General features: G+C 43.1%; 1 protein-coding gene across 1 annotated transcript in view; it reads right to left on the bottom strand.

The window, feature by feature from the left end:
- Nucleotides 1–22240, bottom strand: part of znf830 (zinc finger protein 830) — a 48069-nt gene extending 25829 nt beyond the window's left edge. Inside the window, exons 1-5 of the mRNA XM_078428060.1 lie at nucleotides 22108–22240; nucleotides 18339–18438; nucleotides 14852–14975; nucleotides 12791–12824; nucleotides 11268–11473 (exon numbers count right to left, since the gene is read on the bottom strand). Coding sequence (XP_078284186.1) covers nucleotides 11268–11473; nucleotides 12791–12824; nucleotides 14852–14975; nucleotides 18339–18438; nucleotides 22108–22226 — 583 coding nt within the window. The 5' untranslated portion in view covers nucleotides 22227–22240. The remainder of the gene's footprint in view (nucleotides 1–11267; nucleotides 11474–12790; nucleotides 12825–14851; nucleotides 14976–18338; nucleotides 18439–22107) is intronic.
- Nucleotides 22241–25236: the final 2996 nt, after the last annotated feature.

The following is a 25236-nucleotide window of genomic DNA, read 5'->3' as shown; positions in this document are numbered from 1 at the left end:
CTAAACACCAAGGATAATTTACAGAACCCAATTAACTGACAAACCTGCACGTCTTTGGAATGTGGGAGGAAAATGGAGAAAACCCATGTGGTCACAGGGAGAACATACAAACTCTGTACAGACAGCACCCAGAGTCGGGATCAAACTCCAGTCTCTGGTACTGCAAGGCAGCAACTCTTCCACTGCACCACTGTGGAGTAATCTTAGGTCTGATCAAAAATTACATCCCTTCACAAATGATCCCCATTGCCTTTCCTACCACATTTTCAGATGAATCAGGATTCCTAATTAAAGTTTAAATTAAAGTTTAAACTATGTTATAACACGTTCTTCAATTTTTCGGTAACTGCAAGTCAAACACCCCCAACTCAACCTTTCATCACTGAAAGCTTATAACCCCAGATTTAACTACAGTTGCAATACACATAATTTATATTTGAATATCTTAATTTTTGCTTGTAAGACAAATAGGTGCCAATTCTGTTCACTGCGAGACTCCAGGAGAGCAACAGATAACATGCTCTTTCAACTTCTGATTTTGCAGAAATTGCTAGACCCAAAATGACAATTCCAGCAATTGCAGAATGCAAACAACACGGAATTTGTGATATCGCAGCAGTATTTGCTCATTGGAGACAACCATTATTGTTTATCCCTCAAAGCTGGAAACCAACCACATTTGCAAATACAATCCCATTTAAAGAACTGGCACACAGATCAGTCAATCAAATGCACAGCAATTATGAGATGATCTAAAAGTTCTAGTGTTATGAAAAAGATTGAGTCAATAGAAACATGATACCCTATTCATAATGACAGGTGCAGGAAGGAACTGCAGATGCTGGTTTACACCAAAGATGGACACAAATTTCCTGAGTAAATCAGCGGGACAGTCAGCATCTCTGGAAAGAAGGAATGGGTGACGTTTCAGATCAAGATCCTTCTTCAGACTGCTCAGTCTGAATAAGGGTCTTGTCCTGAAACGTCACCCATTCCTTCTCTCCAGAGATGCTGCCTGACCTGTTGAGTTACTCCAGCATTTTGTGTCTATCTTCATAATAATGCTAGTGTTTGTGTCCATGGCTACAGATGTAGCATTTTCTGTAAATTAGGCAAGTTTGTAATATGGTTAAGAGCCTTACAAACTGGAAAATAAAATGAGCAAATACTGTAGGCCAACAAAGTGAAGGTAATTTAAGGGTCACGTTAGAAGCAGCAATCAGATTTGGGAAGTGGTTAGATTGCAATGCACAATTAGTTGGAGCACAAATCAATTTAGGGGATGTTTAATTATGCCTTGTAATCTAGAAACTCCCCATATATGATTACTGCCTCTTCTAACCATGGCGAGTGCAAAAAAAATCATTACAAGAGGAGCCACTTTATTGCAGAGCAAATGGGAGCACAGGAATGAAAATGTCACCAGCCATAGTTAGAGTAGAGCCCATATTGTTGTCAGGCAAGTAAGTTATGGTACTAAATGAACAAATCAGATGGAAAATAATGTGTGGTAACCTTGTTTTGCAAGATCGGTGGGAAAGGTAAGATGTCTACATACTGACATGGAGAGGTAAGATGTCAAAGTACTGACGCATAGAAACAGGACAAAAGGGCAGCTTATGTTGAATAGAAACCTGGAGGTGGTATAAAATAATACAATATATCAGTAGGGCACGTGATGTAACGATGATGACTATCGATCAGAAACCGCTGATATTAAATTGGGACCCGAGGGATCCATAGCACAAACAATAGTGGACCATAATAAAGAAAACAAATAATGATGAAGAAAGGATAAGTTTTGAGTTTAGGGCATCATATAATTGCTACCTTGCAGTGCCAGAGACCTGACCTCGTGCTGTGTGGTGTTTGCACATTCTCCCTGCAACTGTATGGGTTTCCTCCGTTTCTTCACATATCCCAAAGACATGTGGGTTTGTAGGTTAATTGGTCTCTGTAAAATTGTCCCAAATGTGTACGGAGTGGTTAAGAAAGTGGGATAACATAGAACTAGTATAGGTGATCGATGGTTGGCCTGGACTCGGTGGGCCGAAGGGCCTGTTCCCATGCTGTATATCTAAACTAAACACCCCTCGTTGAGAAAAAGGCCTGGAGGCAGGGACAAAGGAAAATAAGCATGAAAAAGGATTAATAATATTCATAGCCATGGCAAAGAACCAACCAGAGGAAGTAAAAGAAAATAGCAGCAGTAAAACGCAGAGAGGACAAGAAACATTAGGAACTGTCTGGGGGAAATGATGGTGGCCGTGTCGCCTACTTCCCTGGCAGTGGACAGAGACAACATTGAATGCAGAAGTTTAGAAGTGAAAAACAGTTTAGTTTTGGTAAGCTTCAGGCTAAATTTAAGGAAAAGTTAAGCCCCCAGCACAATTTGCAGAATAATTACTTTGATGAATTAAAGGTGGATCTCCTGAGAATTGGGAGCCAGGGAGCTGTCCCTAACAAAATGGCAGCATAGACTGGAAGAATATCCAGAAACTCACTTTAAGAGACTGTGGATATATTGCAGTGCAGTTTATGGACCAGTGCAGGAGGTCCTGCTGAATGGGGATAATCTTAGGAGGTGGTTGAGAACAGCCATCTCTCACATTAACCTGGCTATTCAAGAGATGGTTGAAGTTGTGTCTGATTCAGAGAACAATAACAATAACCAGGGAGAAGCATTGAATGTTCAGGTGAGTAATGAGAGCTTGGGAAAAAAATACATTTAAGAACGAAGAGGCTTAGGTGTCAGCAGGAGAAATGAAGGAACATAGAAGGAAAATAAACCAAAGTATGTGTTTTAATAGTGGGAAACCAAGTCACTTTGCTAAGGAATGTAGGTCATTCCAACAACAACAAAGAAAGGGACCTGGATGTCTCAATTTTTAATGCTATCAAGAATTGAAAGCTGCTTGAGTTTTAGGTTGAAGTGGGGATGTTTTTACATTTTTATCTTTGCATAATCAATATCTCTCCTAGCATTCTTGTGTATTAAGGCCTTGAGAACTTAAAAAAAATTTTTGAAGTGAATGTGATTTTGTTTTTGCTTTGGATTTGGGAGTGAAAATTATATTGTGTTTAAAGTGTGTGATTAGTCTGTAAATTTTAACAAATAATATGAGATGTAGCAACTTGTAAATTACTATTGATTTACACGAAAGGAAGTAAAAATGCATGGTGAGTGAATGCACAGGCTGTTACTTATTTGTTAAATCTGTATTGGGAGAATGTTGAATTCATCCTATGCTCCAGATAGGAATGGCACAGTGGTAGAGTTGCTGCCTTATAGCGCTAGAGACTCAGGTTCGATCCTGACTCTGGGCACTTATCTATAGGGAGTTTGTATTCTCCCTGTGACCTGCGTGGGTCTTCTCTGGGATCTCCGGTTTCCTACCACACTCCAAAGACATATAGGTTTGCACGTTAATTGGCTTGGTATAATTGTAAATTGTCCCTAGTAGTGATAGTATTAATATGCGAAGATTGCTGGTCGGCACAGACTCGGTGGGCCAAAGGGCCTCTTACCTTGCTGTATCTCTACACTAAACTAAACTAAAGATGGAATTGCATATGACTGAATGATTCTGCTTCTTGAATAAATGTATAATAAACTTGCAGCGTTCCTTGTGTCTTAAGGCAGTGTCTCTTTAAGAAGTTGTGCAAATGGGCCCCTATTCATTGGACTATGTGTTAGAAGCTTTCACTGTGGAAATCAACTGTTTATTCAGTCATTTCTGAAGGTTCTGAAGGAAGAGAAATGCCGGCATGCAGTTTTGTTTTTGTCTTATCTGTGTAAAGAAGTAAATAAGAAGAGATAGGAGAGATTTTATGAACATTGCATTAGGAGGCGTTAGAAAATGTTTGTAGTCTTCAGGTTCCACCTGAAAGTGGAACCAGCAACAGTACCAGTGGGGGGAAACTCTGAACTTGCCTCAACTGATAACAGTGAAAAGGTGTAAGGCAGGCACTAGGATTATTTAACTACAATAGGAATTTTGTAAAAAATTATTCCGAATTGGCCAAACTACACACAATCGTATGGATGTGGTGGTGGGGGCAAACATTTGAGGGAGAAACAGTGGTGGCAAGCACAAACATAGGCATTTGCAAAATTCAATCAAACCCTGACCTCCTCTCCAGTTCTGGGGCTTCCATATTTGACTAAACTCCTTCTACTTCTACCGTGATAATGAGAGAGAATATACAGTAGTAGTAGTAGCACAAAAGTATGGAGGTAGATGCTATAGATAGATAATCGGAACAGACAGGAGACAGGACTCTTACTTCCATATGTAGAGTAATCAATAAGTTGGACATTCACAAGTCTGCCCCAGAGGAAGAAAAACCGTAGTGGGAACAACAGAGTCCAGGATTACAATTGTGTATCACAAAAGGAGAGAGATCAGGCAAATAGCTAAAATCGACCCAGAAAGGGCGATCTTCAGCCTCGATGGTTGGGACCACAGTGTGATCGGAGTAGGCAAAAACATGTCCCCCAGTAGACATAAAGGGGATAGCTAGGTGGAAACATTGAACCCATATGAAGTCATATGAACCATAAAATAGAAACTTAACTAACACTGGTAGTGATAGTCTGAGGAAGGGTTACTGGGAAGATACCGAGGGCACCAGCAATCAAATTAAAGATCCTGAAACAGACAGTAAGATAAGGGGGAATGCGGCACAAGTATTCATGAAGGAAGTTTAAATACTCAAGCCATTTGATTTTAGAAATATTTCTCCAAAAGAGCACAGGGAACAGATGTGGCATTTATATTTGAAATAAGTTGTCTCAGGTACAAGATGGCCTTCTGCAGTTAGCCAACCACCAAGTTCCCAAAGGATATTGACTCAATAATTGAAACGAAGGAATCGGGATGTACAACCCAACTACTACTTACCCACCAGTTCTCCATGTCTCACCAACTGAGCAATGACTTTTTGTCTTATAACAAATGCACAATGTGGGATAGTATAAACAGGGAGCTTGGATAAAAACGCACTATTCTCCATACCATGCTATAACGAAGATCCAAGGGAGTTCAGGTTTGATAGATTTCATCAAGGAAGAAATCACTGGGTCTGCCCAGAAGAGATAATAAATGTAAAAAATGTGTAGGAAGGAACAGCAGATGGTGGTTTACACTGAAGATAGACACAAGCAGCATTTCTGGAGAGAAGGAATAGGTTGAGACCCTTCTTTAGATTGAGAGTCAGGGGAGAGGGAATCAGAGATATGGGAAGGGAAGGGGGAGTTAAAATGTTTTGCAACCGGGATATCGGGTAGGCCTAAGCGGACTGCGCGGAGGTGTTCAGCGAAACAATCAACAAGTCTCACCGATATATAGGAGTCTAGGTGTCAAGATATATATATATAGACACCAATGAGCCAAAACATTATGACCACTGACTGGTGAAGTGAATAACATTGATTATCTTGTTACGATGGCATCTGTCAAGGGGTGGGGAGATATATTAGGCAGCAAGTGAACAATCAGTTCTTGAGGTTGATGTGTTGGATGCAGGAGTAATGGGCAGGCGTAAAGTCCAGAGCGACTTTGACAAGGGCCAGATGACTGGGTCAGAGCATCTCTGGAACGGCAAAGTTTGTTGGGTGCTCCTGGTCAGCAGCGATGAGTACCTACCGACAGTGGTCCGAGGAGGGACAAACCACAAACCGGTGACAGGGTGTTGGGCGCCCAAGGCTCATCGATGCATGAGGGCAAAGAAGGCTATCCCGTCTCGTCCGAACTGACTGTGGGAAGATGACAAGCCGGTGGAGGGAGTGTGATGCTCTGGGCAATGTTCTGCTGGGAAACCCTGGGTCCAGCCATTCATGTGGACATCAATTTGACACGTGTCACCTACCTAAACATCGTTGCAGACCAGGTACACCCCTTCATGGCAATGGTATTCCCTGATGGCAGTGGCTTCTTTCAGCAGGATAATACACCTTGCCACACTGTACACATTGTATGGGAATGGCTTGAGGAACACGATGAAGTGTTCACGGTGTTGCCCTAGCCCCCAAATTCTCCAGATCTCAATCCAATTAAGCATCTGTGGAATGTGCTGGATTGACAAGTCCAATCCACGGTGGCTCCACCTCGCAACTTACAGGACTTGCTGCAAATGTTTTGGTGCCAGATACCATAGGACACCTTCAGGGGTCTTGTAGAGTCTATGCCTCGGCAGGTCGGCACTGTTTTGGCAGCACATGGAGGACCAACAGCATATTAGGTAGGTGGTCATAATGTTTTGGCTGATTGGTGTACATATCAGCGAGACTAAGCACAGGCTTGGCGATTGTTTCGCTGAACACCACCGCTCAGTCTGCCTAGGCCTACCCAATCTCCCAGTTGCTAAACACTAACTCTCCCTCCCATTCCTACACTGTCCTTTGTCCTGGGCTTCCCCCACTGTCAGAGCGAGGCCCAACACAAATTGGAGGAAAATACACCATATATTTCGCTTAAGCAGCTTACAACCCAGCGGTATGATTTTTGATATCTCTAATTTCAAGTAACCCTTGCTTTCCCTCCCTCTCCGTCCCTCCCCATCCTAGTTCTCCAACTAGTTCCACTGTCCAACTGATTAAATATTACTGATTATATGCCTCGTTGTCACCTTCATCGTAGCTAACAATGTACCAATCTACATTTCCTTGGTCATCGTCCCCTTTGATCTGTGTTTTCACACCTTACCCTTCCATATGTCTCCCTCTCCCCTGACTCTGTCTGAGGAAGGGTCTCGACCCAAATCGTCACCCATTTCTTCTCTCTAGAAATGCTGTCTGTTTTGCTGACTTACTCCAGCATTTTGTGTCTATCATGATGCTAATACTTCCTTAGTCAAACCAGAAGTGGTCCATTAACCAATGTTAACATTCTATCTTCAGCAAATGCATTCAGCATTCTTCCCTTCACCGATCATGCAGAAAACAACCTGGAGAAAGACTGGACGCCACTCAGGGAATAATTTATGGAAAATACCCCATTTATCAAGTCTAGAGTTTGAGAAAAGCTCACTATAAGCAGGTCAGGTTTGTACCAGCTAATCATTACTGAAATGAGCAGTGTAAGTACTGACGACACTTTCACAACTGCTTGTAGTTTCACACTCCAGAAAAGAAATAATTTTATAGCAATAGTTCCTGAATATTTAACTCGTGTTAACATCTTATCGGTTAGTTAATATGAGAGTCTTTCCACATATTCAGCAGCACTTGGAATGCAAATCTATTCTAAGAATGGAAGTGTAAACAGAGACGTGGATCTTCTTCAATGGTATCTACAAGCACCAGAATGAAAAGAACTAAGCCACCAATACAAAGTTATTCAGAGACAACAATAAACTATATTCATATTGTTGTCTGCCTTACATTTGTTCATGGAAACAAGATATGTATAAGAGAGCTGGCTAGAAAAGGTTTAAGTTATTAGAATCATAGAGTCATACAGCTTGGAAACAGGCGCTTCGACCGATCTTGTTCATGCTGTCCAATATGCCCCACCCACACTAGTCCCACCTGCCTGCGTTTGACCCATATCCCTCGAAACCTATACTATCCGTATACCCGTCTAAATGTTTCTAAAATGTTGTCTCTTAACCTGCCTCAATTACGTCCTCCACCAGCTCGTTCCATATACCTACCACCTTTTGATGGAAATCTCAGGTTCTTATTAAATCTTTTCCCCTCACCTTAAACCTATGTGCTCTGGTTCTCGATTCCCCACACCCTGGGTAAAAGACTCTACGCATTTACCCTATCTATTCCTCTCATGATGTGTTCAAGAGAGAGTTAGATATAGCTCTTCGGGCTAATGGAATCAAGGGATATGGGGAGAAAGCAGAAACGGGGCACTGATTTCGGATGATATGATTCATGATCATATTGAATGGAGGTGCTGGCTCGAAGGGCCAAATGGCCTACTCCTGCACCTAGTTTCTATGTTTCTATGATCTTGTACACCATTACATCACCCCTTGTCCTCCCGCGCTCCAAGAAATAAAGTCTTAGCCTGCTCAACCTCTCCCTTTAGCTCAGGCCCTTGAGTCCTGGCAACACCCTCATAAATCTTTACTGCGCCCGTTCCAGCTTAACAACATATTTTCTATAACCGAGTGACCAAAACTGAAAACAATACGCTAAATGTGGCCTCCTCAATATCTTGTACAACTGTAACATGATCTCCCAAATTCCATACTCAAGACTGATGAAGGCCAATGTGCCGAATGCCTTCTTGACCCCCCTTCTATTTGTGACGCCACCTTCAAGGAACTATATACTTGCATTCCTAGATCCCTCTGCTCGACAACACTCCCCAGAGCCCTGCCATTCACTGTTGACCATGCCCTGCTTTGACTTCCCAAAATATAACACCTCGCACTTCTCTGTATTAAATTCCATCAACCATTCCTCATCCCACCTGCCCAACCGATCAAGACCCTGCTGCAATTGTTGACAACCATCTTTTCTATCTGCAATACCACCCATTTTAGTATCATCTGCAAACTTACCAACCAGAATGTTATTTCACATTTCAGTGAGAATAAATGATTTGTTACACAAAAAAAGCAACCCAACACTAAAAATGTTCCGTGCTATTATTCCAAGACAAGCTGTGACTTGCTCAGTGAGAGAGATTATGTCATTAGGATTTATTGGTTTTTGAACCAGAATAATTCCCAGGATCAACAAATGTTCTGATTCCTTTAACTACACAGATCTTTTACTTGCATTCACAATGGAAGGCACGATCACTGGAATTACTTAACTGAATCTCCTGAGTGATATAGCACAACAAAACTTGGGTTTCACTTGCAAGGGATATATTTTACATACTTAAAAGCCATAATCCAGGTGGAGGTTAAATTACTAATAACCCAGTTAATAGATTTACATTTGGTACAAAATTGGCAATCATACAAATCAGTACATAGATATTATTGAGGTAAAAGAGCAAACTGCTGGAGGAACTCAATGGGTCAGGCAGGATATGTGGAGGGAAATGGACAAATGGCATTTTAGGTCGAGACCCTTCCTCTGGACTGAAAGAGTGGATAGCTAGTATTATGAAGTGAGCTGGCATACAATAGGTGGATCGAGGTGAAACAAGGCGGGGTAGCGAAACAAGACAGAGGGGGGGAAGAGAAAGAGGGGTAGAGATAGCAACAGAGGCTGGGACATAGTTGGCAGAGGTCACCAGGGGCTGAAATGATGGAAGCTGATGGGGAAGGAAGGTGGAGTTTGGGACCAAATAGAAGGTCGGGTGGGCAGATAAAAACAGTGGGGCAGTGTCCTAATATAGAATGTCCAGGTGATAAGATAATGAAGTGGATGGGAAAGAAGTACAGAGAGAGGGGGCAGGATGAGGGGGCAGGAACAGGCGGCATGGTGGCGCAGCGGTAGAGTTCATGCAGCCACAAAAGACTGCAAATACTGGAATCTGAAGCAAAAAGCTATGAATCTTCAGGTCCAAAGTCTATAGCTCCCTGAAAATGGCATCACAAGTAATAATGTAAAGCATGCCTATGGTACATTTGCCTTCACTGGTCAGGGCATTGAAAGTATGAGTTAGGAAGTCATGATGCAGCTTTATAGGACTTTGGTTAGCCTGCATTTGTAATACTGTATGCAGATCTGCTCACCATAAATGAACAGAGGTGGAGGCTTAGGAGACAGTGCAAAAGAGGTTTACAAGAATGATGCCTGGATTAGAGGATATTAGCTATAGGAGTGGTTGGACAGACATAGAATGTTTTCTCAGGAATGCCAGATGTTGAGAGGAGGCCTGATAGAAATATATAAAATTCTGAGAGAACTATGTAGTATGGAAACAGATCCTTCAGCCCAACTCGTCCCCACCGACCAAGTTGTCTAACCGAACAGTCCCAATTATCTGTGCCCAACCCACATCCCTCCAAACCTCTCCTATCCATATACCTGTCTAAATGTCTTTTAAACATTGCCATTGTAACTGCCTCAACTACTTCAACTGGCAGCTCGTTCCATGCATACCACTCTCTGCTGGAAGAAATTAGCCCCCAGGTTTCTTTGAACTCTTTTCATGATTTTGTCTAGCTCCATAAGGTCACCCCTCAACCTCCTGCGCTCCAGGGTAAATGTCCCTCTATCTTCCTGTCTCCACCTATATCCTTCCTTTGTCCCGCCCCCCTGACATCAGTCTGAAGAAGGGTCTCGACCCGAAACGTCACCCATTCCTTCTCTCCTGAGATGCTGCCTGACCTGCTGAGTTACTCCAGCATTTTGTGAATAAATACCTTCGATTAGTACCAGCATCTGCAGTTATTTTCTTATATAAAGTAAATGCACATAGTCCTTTACCCTTAGTAGGGGAATCAAGAACCAGAGGACATAGGCTTAAGTTGGATGGGGGGGGGGGGGGGGGGGTGGGAAGGAAGGAAGGGGGGGGGGGGATTTAAGAAGGACCTGAGGGGCATCTTTTTCCACAGAGGGTGGTGAGTATATGGAGTGAGCTGCCAGAAGAGGTAATTGAGTCAGGTAAGAACACAACATTTAAAATACATTTGACAGGTACATGAATAGGATAGGTTTAGCAGGATATGGGCCAAATGCAGGCAGGTTGGACTAGATGGGGCATGTTGGTCAACATGGGCAAGTTGAGCCAAAGGGCCTGTTTCCAGCTATGGCTCTATGACCGCTAACAGCATCGATGTGTAGAAGGATCTTGGCAACACTAGTATATAGAGAGTATTAACTATAAGCAGACATTAGACAAAATTGTATTGCTTTCTCTGGAGCATCGGCGGCTGATGGGACATCCTATAATAGTATATAAAATTATGAGAGGCTTAGATGGGGTAGACAGTCAGAACCTTTTTTCCCCATGGTAGAAATGTCAACGATCAGAGGGCACAGCTTTAAGATCAAACATTAAAGGAGATGTATGGGGCAAGTTTTTTTGTTTACAGTGGTGGATGCCTGGAATGCACTGTTAGTGGGGTTCTGGAAGCAGATATAATAGTTTGTGCTTGAGAGGGTTTTAGATAGGCACGTGGATATGCAGGAACTGGAGGGATATGGATCACAGGCATAAAGAGGAGTTTAGTTTAATTTGGCACAGATATTGTGGGCCATGGGGCCTGTTACTATGTGGGACTTTTTTTATATTAAACAAAATGTTGCCATTTGTTTTCCTGCAAAGTTGATAAAAAAAACTTTTAAAAGGTATTAGTGCCAATAATGATGTTTAATGAAAGCCTGTCACTCAAATCCATACCTGCAGGAAGGATATTTTCAGTTTGGTTCTGCACTGGTGCTGGAAGAGCAGCATTTTTCTGTACAACTGCCACTCCCATAGGTGGTGCAGGATCAGCATTGTTCTCAGCCTTTTCCTCCATGTCATCATCACTGCCGGTTACCAAGCTTTGGCTGGAATGTTGCACAGATGTCTCATTAATTGGATCGATGAAATCAGCTGGTAACCTGCGAGGATTGATGGTTATAAATTAGGTGTTAAATTCAAATTGGGCACCAACCCTTCAGTTTAAACTACTAAGAACAACTATGGTTCTTTCTGCCTAGTATTTAATATATATTTAAGTATAAATGATAAAAAATAATTGGCAGAATAGCATACTGTAATGATGGAAATTTGGAATAAATACCAAGTGCTGAAAGGTTCAGAGAATTAGGTACATTTTTGGTGACCTAATGAAATAATTTAGAAGGGCAATTCCTTTATACAACTCCGAAAATGGTATGTTACACTGGAAATTGACTTCACCCAAAGTATAGCAATATTAAGAACGTATCAAAGTAACTTAGTAAACCATTCAAACCAACCCTTCCCAGGTAACAACCGCAGGAGATGCAACACCTGTCCCTACACCGCCTCCCTCGACTCTGTCCAGTGACTCCGACAGTCCCAACTGTAAATTGGAGAAACATATTTCTCTTGGCCAGCTTACAACCCAGCGGGATGAGTACTGATTTCTCTAACTTCAAGTATCCCTTGCATCCGCACTCTCTCCGTCTCTCCCCCACCCTAGTCACCGTGCTAGTTTTACTGTCGTCCTGTTGAGTTCCACTGTCTGTATAACTTATCACCTACCCCACAGCCAACAATGGACCATTGTGGGCTCCACATTTCCTTGATTATAGTTGCTTTCTGCAAATCTTCCATTCATTTGGCTTAAGTACGGTCTATATCTATCATTCCCCTGTTCCGACTCTCAGTCTGAAGAAGGGTGTCAACCCAAAACATCACCTATTCCTTTTCTCCAGATGCTGCCTGACGCACTGAGTTATTCCAGCTTTTTGTGTCTTTCTTCAGTTTAACCAGCATCTCCAGTTCCTCCTTACACAAGGATAGGAGATGTTTCAGGTTGGGACCCTTTTTCAGACCTAAAGCAGCACCCATCCATGTTCTCCAGAGATGCTACCAAGTCTGTTGAGTTACTCCAGCACTTTGTGCCTTGATTTCATCCATGTATGGTTTCAAAGCATGGAATAGTTTACTACTCCATAATCGAAAGGGGGGAAAATGAGTGATCAAATGGGTTGTATGCTGTAGAACTACAAATTTAATTGGAGGAAATATTTCAATATAAGACTGTGTCTTTGGTCTGATCTGCTTTATTAATGTGGTGCTTGGCACAATTGTGTCCGCGATACTTAATGCATCTGGCACATCAATTGAATAAGTTGATTATAAAGCTTTTTTCTCCTAAGTAGGAATAATTTTAAAATCTAACATTTCACAAAAGATTAAACAGTTAACTTTTCTGAAAATGTACTCACCCAGTACTTGTAGATGTTCTGGAATCGCAAGATGCTGCAAAAGATGAAGTATATAGTTAGTTTCAAAGGAGTGTTAGCTGCCACGGCAAGAAAAATTAATTACATTTTGGTGATGTTGGTGATTTGTTTACAGTGCCCTCCATAATATTTGGGACAAAGACCCATCATTTATTTATTTGCCTCTGTACTCCACAATTTGAGATTTGTAATGGAAAAAAGTCACATGTGGTTAAAGTGCACAGTGTCAGAGTTTATTAAAGCCCATTTTTATACATTTTGGTTTCACCATGTAGAAATTACAGCTGTGTTTATACATAGTCCCCCCATTTCAGGGCACCATAATGTTTGGGCCACACGGCTTCACAGGCATTTGTAATTGCTCAGGTGTCAGCATGGATTTACGAAGGGGAAATCATGCTTGACTAATCTTCTGGGATTTTTTGAGGATGTAACTAGGAAAATGGATAGGGGAGAGCCGGTGGATGTAGTGTACTTTGACTTTCAGAAAGCCTTCGACAAAGTCCCACATAGGAGATTAGTGGGCAAAATTAGAGCACATGGTATTGGGGGTAGGGTACTGACATGGATAGAAAATTGGTTGGCAGACAGAAAACAAAGATGGGGATAAATGGGTCCCTTTCAGAATGGCACGCAGTGAAGAGTGGGGTACAGCAAGGCTCGGTGCTAGGACCGCAGCTATTTACAATATACATTAATGTCTTGGATGAAGGGATTAAAAGTAACATTAGCAAATTTGCAGATGACAAAGCTGGGTGGCAGTGTGAACTGTGAGGAAGATGCTTAGGTTGCAGGGTGACTTGGACAGGTTGTGTGAGTGGGCGGATGCATGGCAGATGCAGTTTAATGTGGATGTGTGAGGTTATCCACTTTGGTGGTAAGAATAGGAAGGCAGATTATTATCTGAATGGTGTCAAGTTAGGAAAAGGGAACATACAATGAGATCTGGGTGTCCTTGTGCATCAGTCACTGAAAGGAAGCATGCAGGTATAGCAGGCAGTGAAGAAAGCCAATGGAATCTTGGCCTTCATAACAAGAGAAGTTGAGTATAGGTCCTTCTGCAGTTGTACAGGGCCCTAGTGAAGCCGCACCTGGAGTACTGTGTGCAGTTTTGGTCTCCAAATTTGAGGAAGGATATTCTTGCTATTGAGGGGGTGCAGCGTAGGTTCACTAGGTTAATTCCCGGAATGGCGGGACTGTCGTATGTTGAAAGACTGGAGCAACTAGGCCTGTATACACTGGAATTTAGAAGGATGAGAGGGGATCTTATTGAAACATATAAGATTATTAAGGGATTGGACACATTAGAGGCAGGAAACCAGAACCAGTGGCTACAGTTTAAGAATAAGGGGTAAGCCATTTAGAACGGAGATGAGGAAAACATTTTTCAGTCAGAGTTGTAAATCTGTGAAATTCTCTGCCTCAGAAGGCAGTGGAGGCCAATTCTCTGGATGCTTTCAAGAGAGAGCTAGATAGAGCTCTTAAAGATAGCGATGAATCTCTTAAAGCTTATGGGGAGAAGGCCGGAACGTGGTACTGATTGTGAATGATCAGCCATGATCACATTGAATGGTGGTGCTGGCTCGAAGGGCCGAATGGCCTACTCCTGCACCTATTGTCTGTTGTGTGTTTAATTGCCTCCTTAACGTAGGTATAAGAGAGCTCCCAGCACCTGGTTTTACCTCCAGTCTTTCCATCACCTTTGGAAACTTTTATTGCTGTTTATCAAATCTGGTAACTTTGGGTTTCCTCTACATAATTCTAAAGTATGTTTCAGCCCTCTGTTTAAAGCCATGGTTGTGTTTGAGTGATATTACAATCCTACTGATGTAATTGTACCTGCCTGGCAGCTTTCACATGTGCGTATCACGTGCATGGAGGCACAGAACAAGTTTCAGCCCGCTAAATGACTGCCTTTCTTCACTGGATTTCTGCCAAAATTCCATTGGGGTGTTGCCAAACAGAATTTCAATGCCAAAGTTTGATTTAAATAGAATATATTCATTTCTTCTTAATTCTTATAATATTTAAAAGGTGTTTTACCTTTGACTTTTTTTGCAGCTTTGGTTTCTGTATCTGTACCTTTTCTCTTTACTAGAGGAACTGCTGGTGTGTTAATTGTTGATGCTCCAGTCATTTGATTTGTATTTCGTCGTTTCTCCAGGTTCTGCAAGAAATTACATGATTATCGTGCTCCAATAATAAAGAAATAACTTGCCCTGAAAGCATACTTTTAACAACATTTTCCAATACATCATTTCTGTTAGATATTTCCTGGTACAGGAAATTGAAGTGTATGAAACATGGACGGAATTAGCAATTCTAACCTGATGGATAAGGTCAAAGTTGTGCAGTTCTACTAATCATGATTGGTGGTAGACAGTTAAACTAAGTAGGGAAGGAGGCTTGAAAATTATCTTTTTCCTCAGTGATGGTAATTATGGAATTAGTTTAATATTATATTACAATTGTACAAGATTTCGGTGAGGTTGCACTCGGAATATTGTGTTCCATTGTGGATGCCATTAAGCTGGAAAGAGTGCAGAGAAGATGTCCAAAGATTTCACCAGGACCTCAGAAATATTGATTAGTAGGACTGGATGTTACAATACCTAGGGTTTGCACTAGAATTGACTGGTGTTGATCTTGGGGTTGATCACTAGGTGCTACCATTCAGACACATCTTCAGTTGTGTACCTCAACGTCACTGGGTGTTTCGGCCTTTTATCACGACTCCCTCAGTCGAGGCAGGCCCACAGCAGGGTGATCAGACCTGGGTGTGTGTCTTATGGTTAGCCTCTAGATGGTCACGTGGCAGCCCAGACAGCATCTCTTCTTTTCAGCCACAGCCTGTGACTGCTCCGTTCGGCGGCATTGGCAAGTTCTTTGATTGCCCTCCTTTGGGCCCGCCCTCTGACTCCTACTTCCCTCAGGAGCCTTGCGGTGGAACTGGCTACAAAGCCCCTGCACTCCACCTCCACTGGACGCACCCTTACACTCCAACCTCGCTCCTCTGCCTCTACAGCAAGGTTGGAATATCTCAGCCTTTTCCTTTCATATGCCTCGTCCACAGCCTCCTCCCAGGGGACCGTCAGCTCAATGGTGAAAACACGCTGACAGGAGTTGGACCAGAGGACGAGGTCTGGTCGCAGGTTGGTAGCTGCGATTTCAGCTGGGAAGGAAAGCCTCTGGCCTAGGTCAACACACATTTCCCAGTCCCTGGCTGCGTTCATTGGGCATGAGTTGAGAGGCGAGGGGTTAGTCCTCCGTTTCTCTCCTTCCCGGATGAAGGATGGTATTTGTGGGAATGTTATCTGGGCATTGATAGGCATGGCGTTGGTGGAAACTCTCTTGCACTCGAGTTCAGCTGCCAAACACCTCAGCACCTGGTTGTGTCGCCAGGTGTATCTGCCTTGTGTTAGGCTGGTCTTACAACCGACCAGGATGTGCTTGAGGTTTGCTGGAACTGCACACAGGGGGCAGGCTGGATCCTCTCCCAGCCAAAGGAGAGGTTGGACAGGCTAGGACTTTATTCCTTGGAGCAGAGGAGGTTAAGAACAATCTTACAGAGGCACATGAAATCATGAGAGGAATCGATAGGTGAATGCACAGAGTTTTTCCAGGGTTGGGGAATCAATACTTAGACTGCATGAGTTTAAGGAAAGAAGGGAGAGATTTAATAGTTTTGTTTAGTTTATTGTCAGGTGGAAAGCTTTTGCTGCATGCTAACCAGTCAGCATAAAGTCAATACATGATTACAATCAAGCCATTTAGTATGTAGATACGATAAGGGAAAAACATTTAGTGCAAAGTAAAGCCAGTAAAGTTTGATCAAAGATAGTCCAAGGGTCACCAATGAGGTAGATAGTAGTTCAGGACTGCTCTCTAGTTGTGGTAGGATGATTTAGTTGCCTGATAACAGCTGGGAAGAAACTGTCCTTGAATCTGGAGGTGTGCGTTTTCACACTTCTCTACCTTTTGCCCGATAGGAGAGGGGAGAAGAGGGAGTGGCCAGGGTGCCACTCTGATTATGATTATGCTGCTGACCTTGCCGAGGCAGCGCAAGTTATAAATGTAATCAATGGAAGGGAGATTGGTTTGTGTGATGATCTGGGCTGTGTCCACAATTTGCTGCAATTTCTTGCGGTCTTGGATAGAGCTGTTCCCAAACCAAGCTGTGATGCATCCCGATAAAATGCTTTCTATGGTACATATGTAGAAGTTGGAATTGAAGGGGACATTGTTTCAAGAGGTTGGTGGATATATAGAACAGACTGCTGGAGGAAGTAGTTGAGGTAGGCACAAGAACAACATGTAAAAGACACTTGGACAGGTAGATGGATGGGAAAGGGATCAAATGCAGGAAAATGGGACTAGCTTAGATGGGGCATGTTGGGTGGCGATGTTGTGTTGGGTTGAAGGCCCTGTTTCTGTGTGCTGTGACTATGACATGGTCATTAGAGCTTTCACCTGCAACCAAGTAATTCAGCACTGCATTGTGCAAGCCTCAGCCGACAGTGACCCGCTCTCCAAAGGTGAATTCCTAACCAGTTTCAGCATCATTGCTCCCCATAACCCAGACACTTAAGATGTTGAAAAAACAAAATATAGAACAGAACAGCACATGAACAAGCCCTTCGGTACATGAACAAGCCCTTCGGCACACAACGTCTGTGCTGAACATGAAGCCAAGGCCAACTCCTATCTGCCTGCACATAATCCACATCCTCCCATTCACTGCATATCTACGTGCTGGTCCAAAAGCCTCTTAATTGCCACTGTCGTATCTGCCCCCACCTCCAACAGTGAGTTTCAGGCACTATTCACCCAAAGCGTAAAAAAACGACCTGCACATCTCCTTTAAACTGTGAATTCTCACCTTAAAGCTATGCCCTCTAGTATTTGATATTGCCATCCAGGAAAAAAAATTCTGACTGTTCACCCCAGCAGCTCTACCAGCTGTGCCACCCATCTCAGAAGGTGGCCCAGTGGAACAGCTAGTAGAATTGTTGCCTCACAGCGCCAGGGGCCCAGGTTCAATCCCGACCTCAGGTGCTGTCCATGTGGAGTTTGCATATTCTGTGTATGACCCCGTGGATTTCCTCTTGGTGCTCTGGTTTCCTCCCATATCCCAAAGATGCGCACATTTGTAGGTTAATTAGGCTTATAAAATTACACCTTGTGTGCAGTGAGTGGATGAGAAAGTGGAATAATGTAGAACAAGTGTGAACAGGTGAATGATGGTCAGCATGGATCGGTGGGCCAAAGGGCATGTTTCCATGCTGTATTTTGCAACCCAATAATTTGATATACTTCTGTCAGGTTTCCCCTCACCTCCTGTGTTCCAGAGAAAACAATTCAAATCTGTCCAATTTCTCCCTGTACCTAATAGCCTCTAATCCAGGCATCATTCCGCTAAACTGCTTCTGCAACTTTTCCAGTGCCTCCACATTGGCAAAATTGCCAATGCAAAACTAACTTAGTTGATGTCATATTTTGTTGAATTTATGTAAAATGACTATATTCTTACCTCTTTATGTTGTTTCCCCAGAATGTGTGTCTGCCACAGCAATTCATTTTTTATTGGAATACTGCAAACCACACAGCTTAGATGACCTAAACTGTTATATGTTCAAATTGGTTAAGGTAAAGCAAATTGGAAGTATGTTTATGCATATAACAAAATAACAGGTTGTGTGAAAATATACCAAAGGTTTAAGGAGTAAAGGAAAAGAAACACTGAACCAGTCCTTCTGCTTAAAAGCTGCCTGGACCATTCAGATCTACTGACTCATCCTACTGATACAAGCAGAATCTCAGGACTCGCAAGCACATGCTGAAATCACGAGTTCCTCTTCGCAGTCCTAGAGAGGAAAGATTAATCTTGAGAGCTGATGTGAGAGTCAGATAAACTGCAAGAAAGGGGGACACTGATTTCCTGTCTGCTACCCCACCCCCCCCCCCCCTTCTCTAGAGTAGCTTCCCTAGTCTTCTGCATCTATGTGAGTGACATGCCAACTACCTCGTCCAGGAAGTTTGTGTATGCAGATGACCTTGTCCTTGCCTACCAGGGAGCTGTCCTTGAGGATATCCGCAGAGTGCTAACCCAAGTCTTGAAGGGGATGGAGGACTTCGCCTTCTGGCGACTTCGCCCCAACCCATCTGTCACTGCCTTTCACTTCAGCAATCGGCTCGCCAATACAAAGCTCCGAGTGTCCTTTTGTGGTAAGCCAGTGAAGAATGAGGAATTCCCCAAGAACCTCGGAGTCACCGTGGACCGCACCCCACCTATCGTGAACACCTGAAGAGATTGGATGATAAACTGAAAGCAAGGGACAACATCATCAGGCAACAGCTGGGGATCCAATGCACACACCCTCCGTACCGCAAGCTTAGCCCTAGTCTACTCAACAGCCGAGTTTTGCTCAACAGCTTGGGCTAATAGTTGCCACAACAAACAAGTTGATATTGTCCTTAACTCTGCAATGCGGGTCATCACAGGGACACTTAAGTCAACACCTTTGCAGTGGCTCCCTGTCCTGTCTCACATCGCCCCTCCCAGCATACGCAGAAGGGAGAGGTTGTTGAAAGATTGGTGCACCATTGAGGCTAACCCTGACCTTCCCATCCATGCTGACTTGAACAATCTGCCCAACATGTGCCTGAAGTCCCGCAAACCCTTCTGGTCTTCAGCCAAATCCCTGGAAGACTTTGACCCCAAGACTGAGTGGTGCAGAGCCTAGAAAAATGCCAACACCAACAACGGAGAGGTCATCACAGACCCCATAGTGAAACCATCGGGATTTGACCTTCATCGCAAGCAATGGCTAACCCTGAACAGGATCCGCACCCTCCATGCAAGAGCAGCCCATCACCTGCACAAGTGGGGGATGACAGACAGCCCTGCTTGCAACTGCGGATATCCAGACCAGCCCATCCCACACATCGTGAATGACTGCTCACTGAGGCTTTTCCCTGGTGGCATCAAGGCAATCCATCCAGCAACTGATGCTGCCCTGGCCTGGATGTCTAGCCTTGACCTACAACTTTAGGCTGTGCAAGCCGTACACAAGAAGAAGACCCCCCCCCTCCTTCCCCCACATCTGCAGAAAGATGGTGCTCTGCTGGGACTCCTTTTTTCATCCTATGCCTCATGCCTGTCAGGCCTTGGACCTGCACATTGCTCTTTCACTGGTACAAGCTTTGGACAGCTAGCTTTATAGAATACAGCTCATAATAAAGTATTTGCACCTGCTGGGTATGTACTGTAGAGCTCTCATAGACTATGTGAACACCAATGATATTTTCCATAAGAATTATTTGACTTGCATGCCTCTTGTTGTGGTAGCTTTGCAACGTGGTATCCGGAGTCAGGGAAGTTGAAGGTGATTCCTATTTCTCAGGAATAAAAAGCAGTACAGGCCTTTCAGCCCACAGTCTGTATATACCGACATGCCCATTTAAATTGCACATCTGCCTGCATATGGTCTATATCTCTCCAATCCTTGTTCATCTGCCTGTCTAAATGCCTCCAAAACATTGTGGGTAGAGCTTGTTGGTCACATGGGCAAGTTGGACTGAAGGGCCTGTTTCCAAGCTGAATGACTAAAAAAAATTCCTGGGGCCTCAATCTCCTCCATTGCTTTCCATATCATGTGAGGTTTCACCTAGTCAGAACCTGGGGATTTATCCAGCTTATTGCATTTAGAGCCTCCAACACCTCCAATTGTAAATCTCCAAAATATTTTCTGCCCCAAGCCAGTTAAAATGACTAGCAGTTCAGTCTGATCCAGTAAGAACCACACGTGCTTCCTGAAATTTTCCATTAGCAAAAATCTACAGATGATCCAAAAATCACTTGTACATGCAGAAATAAAGTTTCTGTTGAGAAATCTTCTGGGGATTAATTGGAGCTCTAACAAACACAGGAATGTAGTCAATGATGGAGTCGCACAAAACTGGCAAATCCCAGTTGGATAAACCATCTGCTCTTCATTGAAATTAAGGTAGATGGTTTCTCTACATGACCGAAGCAAATTGTAAGATGTGGCAGAGATCTGATGTAGCAACTGTCGCAAACTTTATAGGGAATGTGACAAGCTAGAGGAAGAGAGCAATCCTGGCATGACAACATGGACAAATGTCTATCCACAGTTTTATAGATCCTAGTCATAACCTCAGAAAGCTGGAGCTGTGAAAATATTATTCATGAGAGGGGTCTAATTAAGATGTCGTGTCTCTGAAGACCAACTCTTTATAAAATCTTTGCTTCCACTCCCAAAATTCCTGGCCCACCTTTCTTAGCCAGTCACTGCAACATCTCCAGTAATAGATTATTGCCAAGTATGCATCCACTGAATAATGTCAACTGAAAGCAGTGGACAAAACACTGTTTTAGCATAATCTGTCAATTTAGCCAGGTATTTACGCAGCATCCAGACAAATTTGAAGCTGCTCAGTCAAGTCATGAACACCAGAAGTGTCCCATTCAATAATGGAAAACGCCACAAAGGAGTGCAAAGACTTGCAACCAAACACAGTGAATTTTGCTGGTTAGGATAGAAATAAGAGCTGCCAGAATAGGAATATCATTAGATACATGTTTAACACCAGAAACTCATCAGACATCATCATCATCATCATCATCATAGCGTCCAGGCCAATTTCCCACAGATGTTACAAATGAAGTTATCTACTCTAGGTCAACTGGACAACCGCCCCCTGAACCATTTCAGTTTCTCTAGGTACAAACGGCAATTCTATCAAACTAAACATTATCCTCATGTCATGATCTTAAATGTTTTGCAGGCACATTTAAAGTCATAACATGGGGATATTTTTTATAAAATATGCATAACCACAACCTTTTCATGGGCAAACACACAAAGTGCTGGAGGAACTCTGCGGGTCAGGCGATGGACAGGCGACGTTTCTGGTCAGGATCCTTTTTTATAGATTCCCCCATCTGCAGTTCCTTGTGTCGCCAATTTGTGGGATTCTGCGACCGTTTTGAATAAATCGCCAAAGGGAGTGAGACGCGCCATAAACTTTGACCCATATCTGAGAAGCGTATTATTTACAGTTTAAAACGAATCGTTGCACCGGCTCCACAGCTTTCACTGCAGGCGCAGTCGTTTGGGTTGTTTATTTATAACGTTAAAAATGAAGGCCGGCAACAGTAGAAACAAGGAACTGCAGATGTTGGGACACAAAGTGCTGCAGTAACTCGGCGGGTCAGGTGGCATCTCTGGGGAACATGGGGACCAGGCGACGCTTCGGTCCTTCCCCCAAAAGGATATTTAGCAAGTGGGGACTCGATCCTCCTTCCACCCGCGGCCGCACGCTGTTTCTCCCTCATTAACCGCCGCAGCTCCTGCTGGTTGACAACTTTCTTCTTCGCCTTAGCCACGGCCGCCATCTTCACCCCCAGAATCACTTCCGACGTGGACCAGGAAGTGTTTGCTCCGGGTGTGTGATGTCCACCAACTGCCTGGCCCAGGGTGATGTATCCGCCAGTCAGGGTCAGGGCCAGGGTACAGGGGGTTCCACATCAATGCACCCAAGAACATGGAGAAAAAAAAGAAAACATTGATTAAAATCCCGATCTGACATTATAAACTCTGCGGGTCTGAGGTAAAAAAAAATTGAAAGATTTGTATTTCGACATTTTTCTGACTTAAAGCATCTTAATCTACATTTCACCCAATTAAGTGATTTTGGTAATGATGGTGACATGGAGACACGAGGAACAGCAGCTGCTGCTGGTTTACAAAAAATGACACAAAGTGCTGGAGTATCTCGGGGTCAGGCAGCATCTCTGGAGAACGTGGATACGCGACATTGCGGGGGTATTTTGCCTTTCAAATTTATGGCGAAACATTTTTTAACTCGCATTTCTTGAGGAATTAATTTTTACATTTTTACTGAACTCCTTACTTAATTTTGCAACTCAGTCTTTTCCCACAAAGTGTGCGAAGAACATAATAATGTAAGAAATCGAGTCAGTGCAAGAATATGCCACCCAGCTACTTGAACTTGCTCAGCCACTGATCAAGTTCATGGCTGATCTATTTCATCGCCATTTCCCTATACTATTCTCATATTCTTTAATTCCCTTAATATAATAAAACTATGATAATCCGACATGTTGGGATTTGGATGGAACTGGAGTGGCAGATTTTCTGCTCTATTAAATGTTATTCTGATTAATGTACCAACACATTTTTTAATTCTATGTCAAAAGATTTCACTTTATCTCAATCCAAATTCTGACTGGTCATCCCATTACAGGGAGATGTGGAAGCTTTGGCGAGAATACAGAAGAGTACACAGTGAATGGTAGGCCTCTGGGAAGTGTTGTAGAGCAGAGGGATCTAGGAGTGCAATAGACAATAGACAATAGGTGCAGGAGTAGGCCATTCAGCCCTTCGAGCCAGCACCGCCATTCAATGCGATCATGGCTGATCACTCTCAATCAGTACCCCGTTCCTGCCTTCTCCCCATACCCCCTCACTCCGCTATCCCTAAGAGCTCTATCCAGCTCTCTCTTGAAAGCATCCAACGAACTGGCCTCCACTGCCTTCTGAGGCAGAGAATTCCACAGATTCACAACTCTCTGACTGAAAAAGTTTTTCCTCATCTCAGTTCTAAATGGCCTACCCCTTTGGAGGGTATAAGGAGAGGTTGGACAAATGTGGATTGTTTTATCTGGAGGCTGAGGGGAGACCTAATAGGTTTATAAAATTATGAGAGGCTCAGATAGGGTAGACAATTAAAATCTTTTCCCCAGGATGCAAATGTCAAATATTGCAGAAATGAAGATTAAAGGAGATATGCAGGGAAAGTCTTTTACACAGAGAGTGTTGGGTGCTGGGAATGCACTGTCAGGGGTGGTGGTGGTGAATGTAGATACAATTTTGGTATTTTAAGAAGCGTTTAGGTGGATACATGAAAATGCAGGGAGTGGAGGAATATGTGTAGATGAGGCATCTTTGGGGGCATGGGCAAGTTGGGCTGAAGGGCCTGTTTCTACGTTGTGTGACTCTATGACTTATGTATAAGCCCACTTAATTCCCAATGAATGTTAACACTTTCCAGTCTGTTGCCATTTAAAAGCTACCATTTTTTTCTTTTGTGTACTTTTTTGTGGATCGCCTCATATTTGTTCTACATCATATTCCATTCGCCATATTCCTGCCCAGCCACTTAGCTTAAAACCTCGTGAAGCCTCTTTTCATTATCCTCATTGCTCACAATCCTGCCTAGTTTTCTTAGGCTGTGTTCCAGCATTAAACCCAGTGTTGTTTCTGTACTAGATCAGCCAATTCATCTCTACACTTCCAGCTCTTCAGCATCAGAGCCATGATGTTGTAGCGTCATATTGCCTTTGACTATCTGATGCTCTCATTTGTTTCTTGATATTAACAGTGAAGTGAATCAAATTGGCTAAAGACTGGGCTTGGTTTTGAGAGATCCTCTGGAGGAGGCTGGCTTGAATGAGATAGAATGAAAAGAGGCTTCACGAAGCTTTAAGCTGTGACTAGGCAGGAATATGGCGAATGGAATATGATGTAGAACAAATATGAGTCAATACATTTGAATACAAAAAAGAATAAATAGTATCTTCTAACTGAAGTGCCACACCTGCAAACGTTTCAGATTTACCTTTTTCATATGTGGTGGGCATCTATATCATTGATCTACATCTTGTTCATGCCACTTCCCTGCAACCCATTACTTATTGTGTTATGTACTACTACCACCATTCTAAATAGGGTAGTTTCTGCTAGCTTAAAATGGGCATCCTTAAGGTGGGGTAATTTACGCTTGTCTCAGATCTTATCCTACTTTATGGATGCCCATTTTGAGCTAATAGAAACTAGATCAGCCATGATCACATTGAATGGCGGTGCTGGCTCGAAGGGCCAAATGGCCTCCTCCTGCACCTATTGTCTATTGATACTACCCCAATGATAAACAGGATCATTCTCAATCAGTACCCCGTTCCTGCCTTCTCCCCATACCCCCTGACTCCGCTATCCTTAAGAGCTCTATCCAGCTCTCTCTTGAATGCATTCAGAGAATTGGCCTCCACTGCCTTCTGAGCAGTGAAATGAAATTGGTGATTGGTGTAAAGGCAGAATCTCATCCCTACAACAGTTGTCATTCCTCCAAATACTGTGTGGACTGATGGAATCTAGAGCAAAAAAAAAAAAACTGCTGGAGGAGCTCAAGGTCAAATACATCTGTGAAGACAAATGTAGGATGGAAAGAAAACCCATCAGTGCCTCTACTTCCTTAGAAGATTGAGGAGATTCGGTATGCTTATGAATACTCTTTTCTATAGGTGTACAGTAGAGAGCTTATTGATTGGTTGCCTGGTTCGACAACTCGAACACCAAGGCATGAAGAAGTTTGCAAAAAGTGGT

This window comes from Rhinoraja longicauda, chromosome 2 (assembly GCF_053455715.1).
Source record: "Rhinoraja longicauda isolate Sanriku21f chromosome 2, sRhiLon1.1, whole genome shotgun sequence".
Classification (NCBI taxonomy): Eukaryota; Metazoa; Chordata; class Chondrichthyes; order Rajiformes; family Arhynchobatidae; genus Rhinoraja; species Rhinoraja longicauda.
The sequence above is the reverse complement of the archived record's forward strand: the minus strand, read 5'-3'. Positions and strand labels throughout refer to the sequence as shown.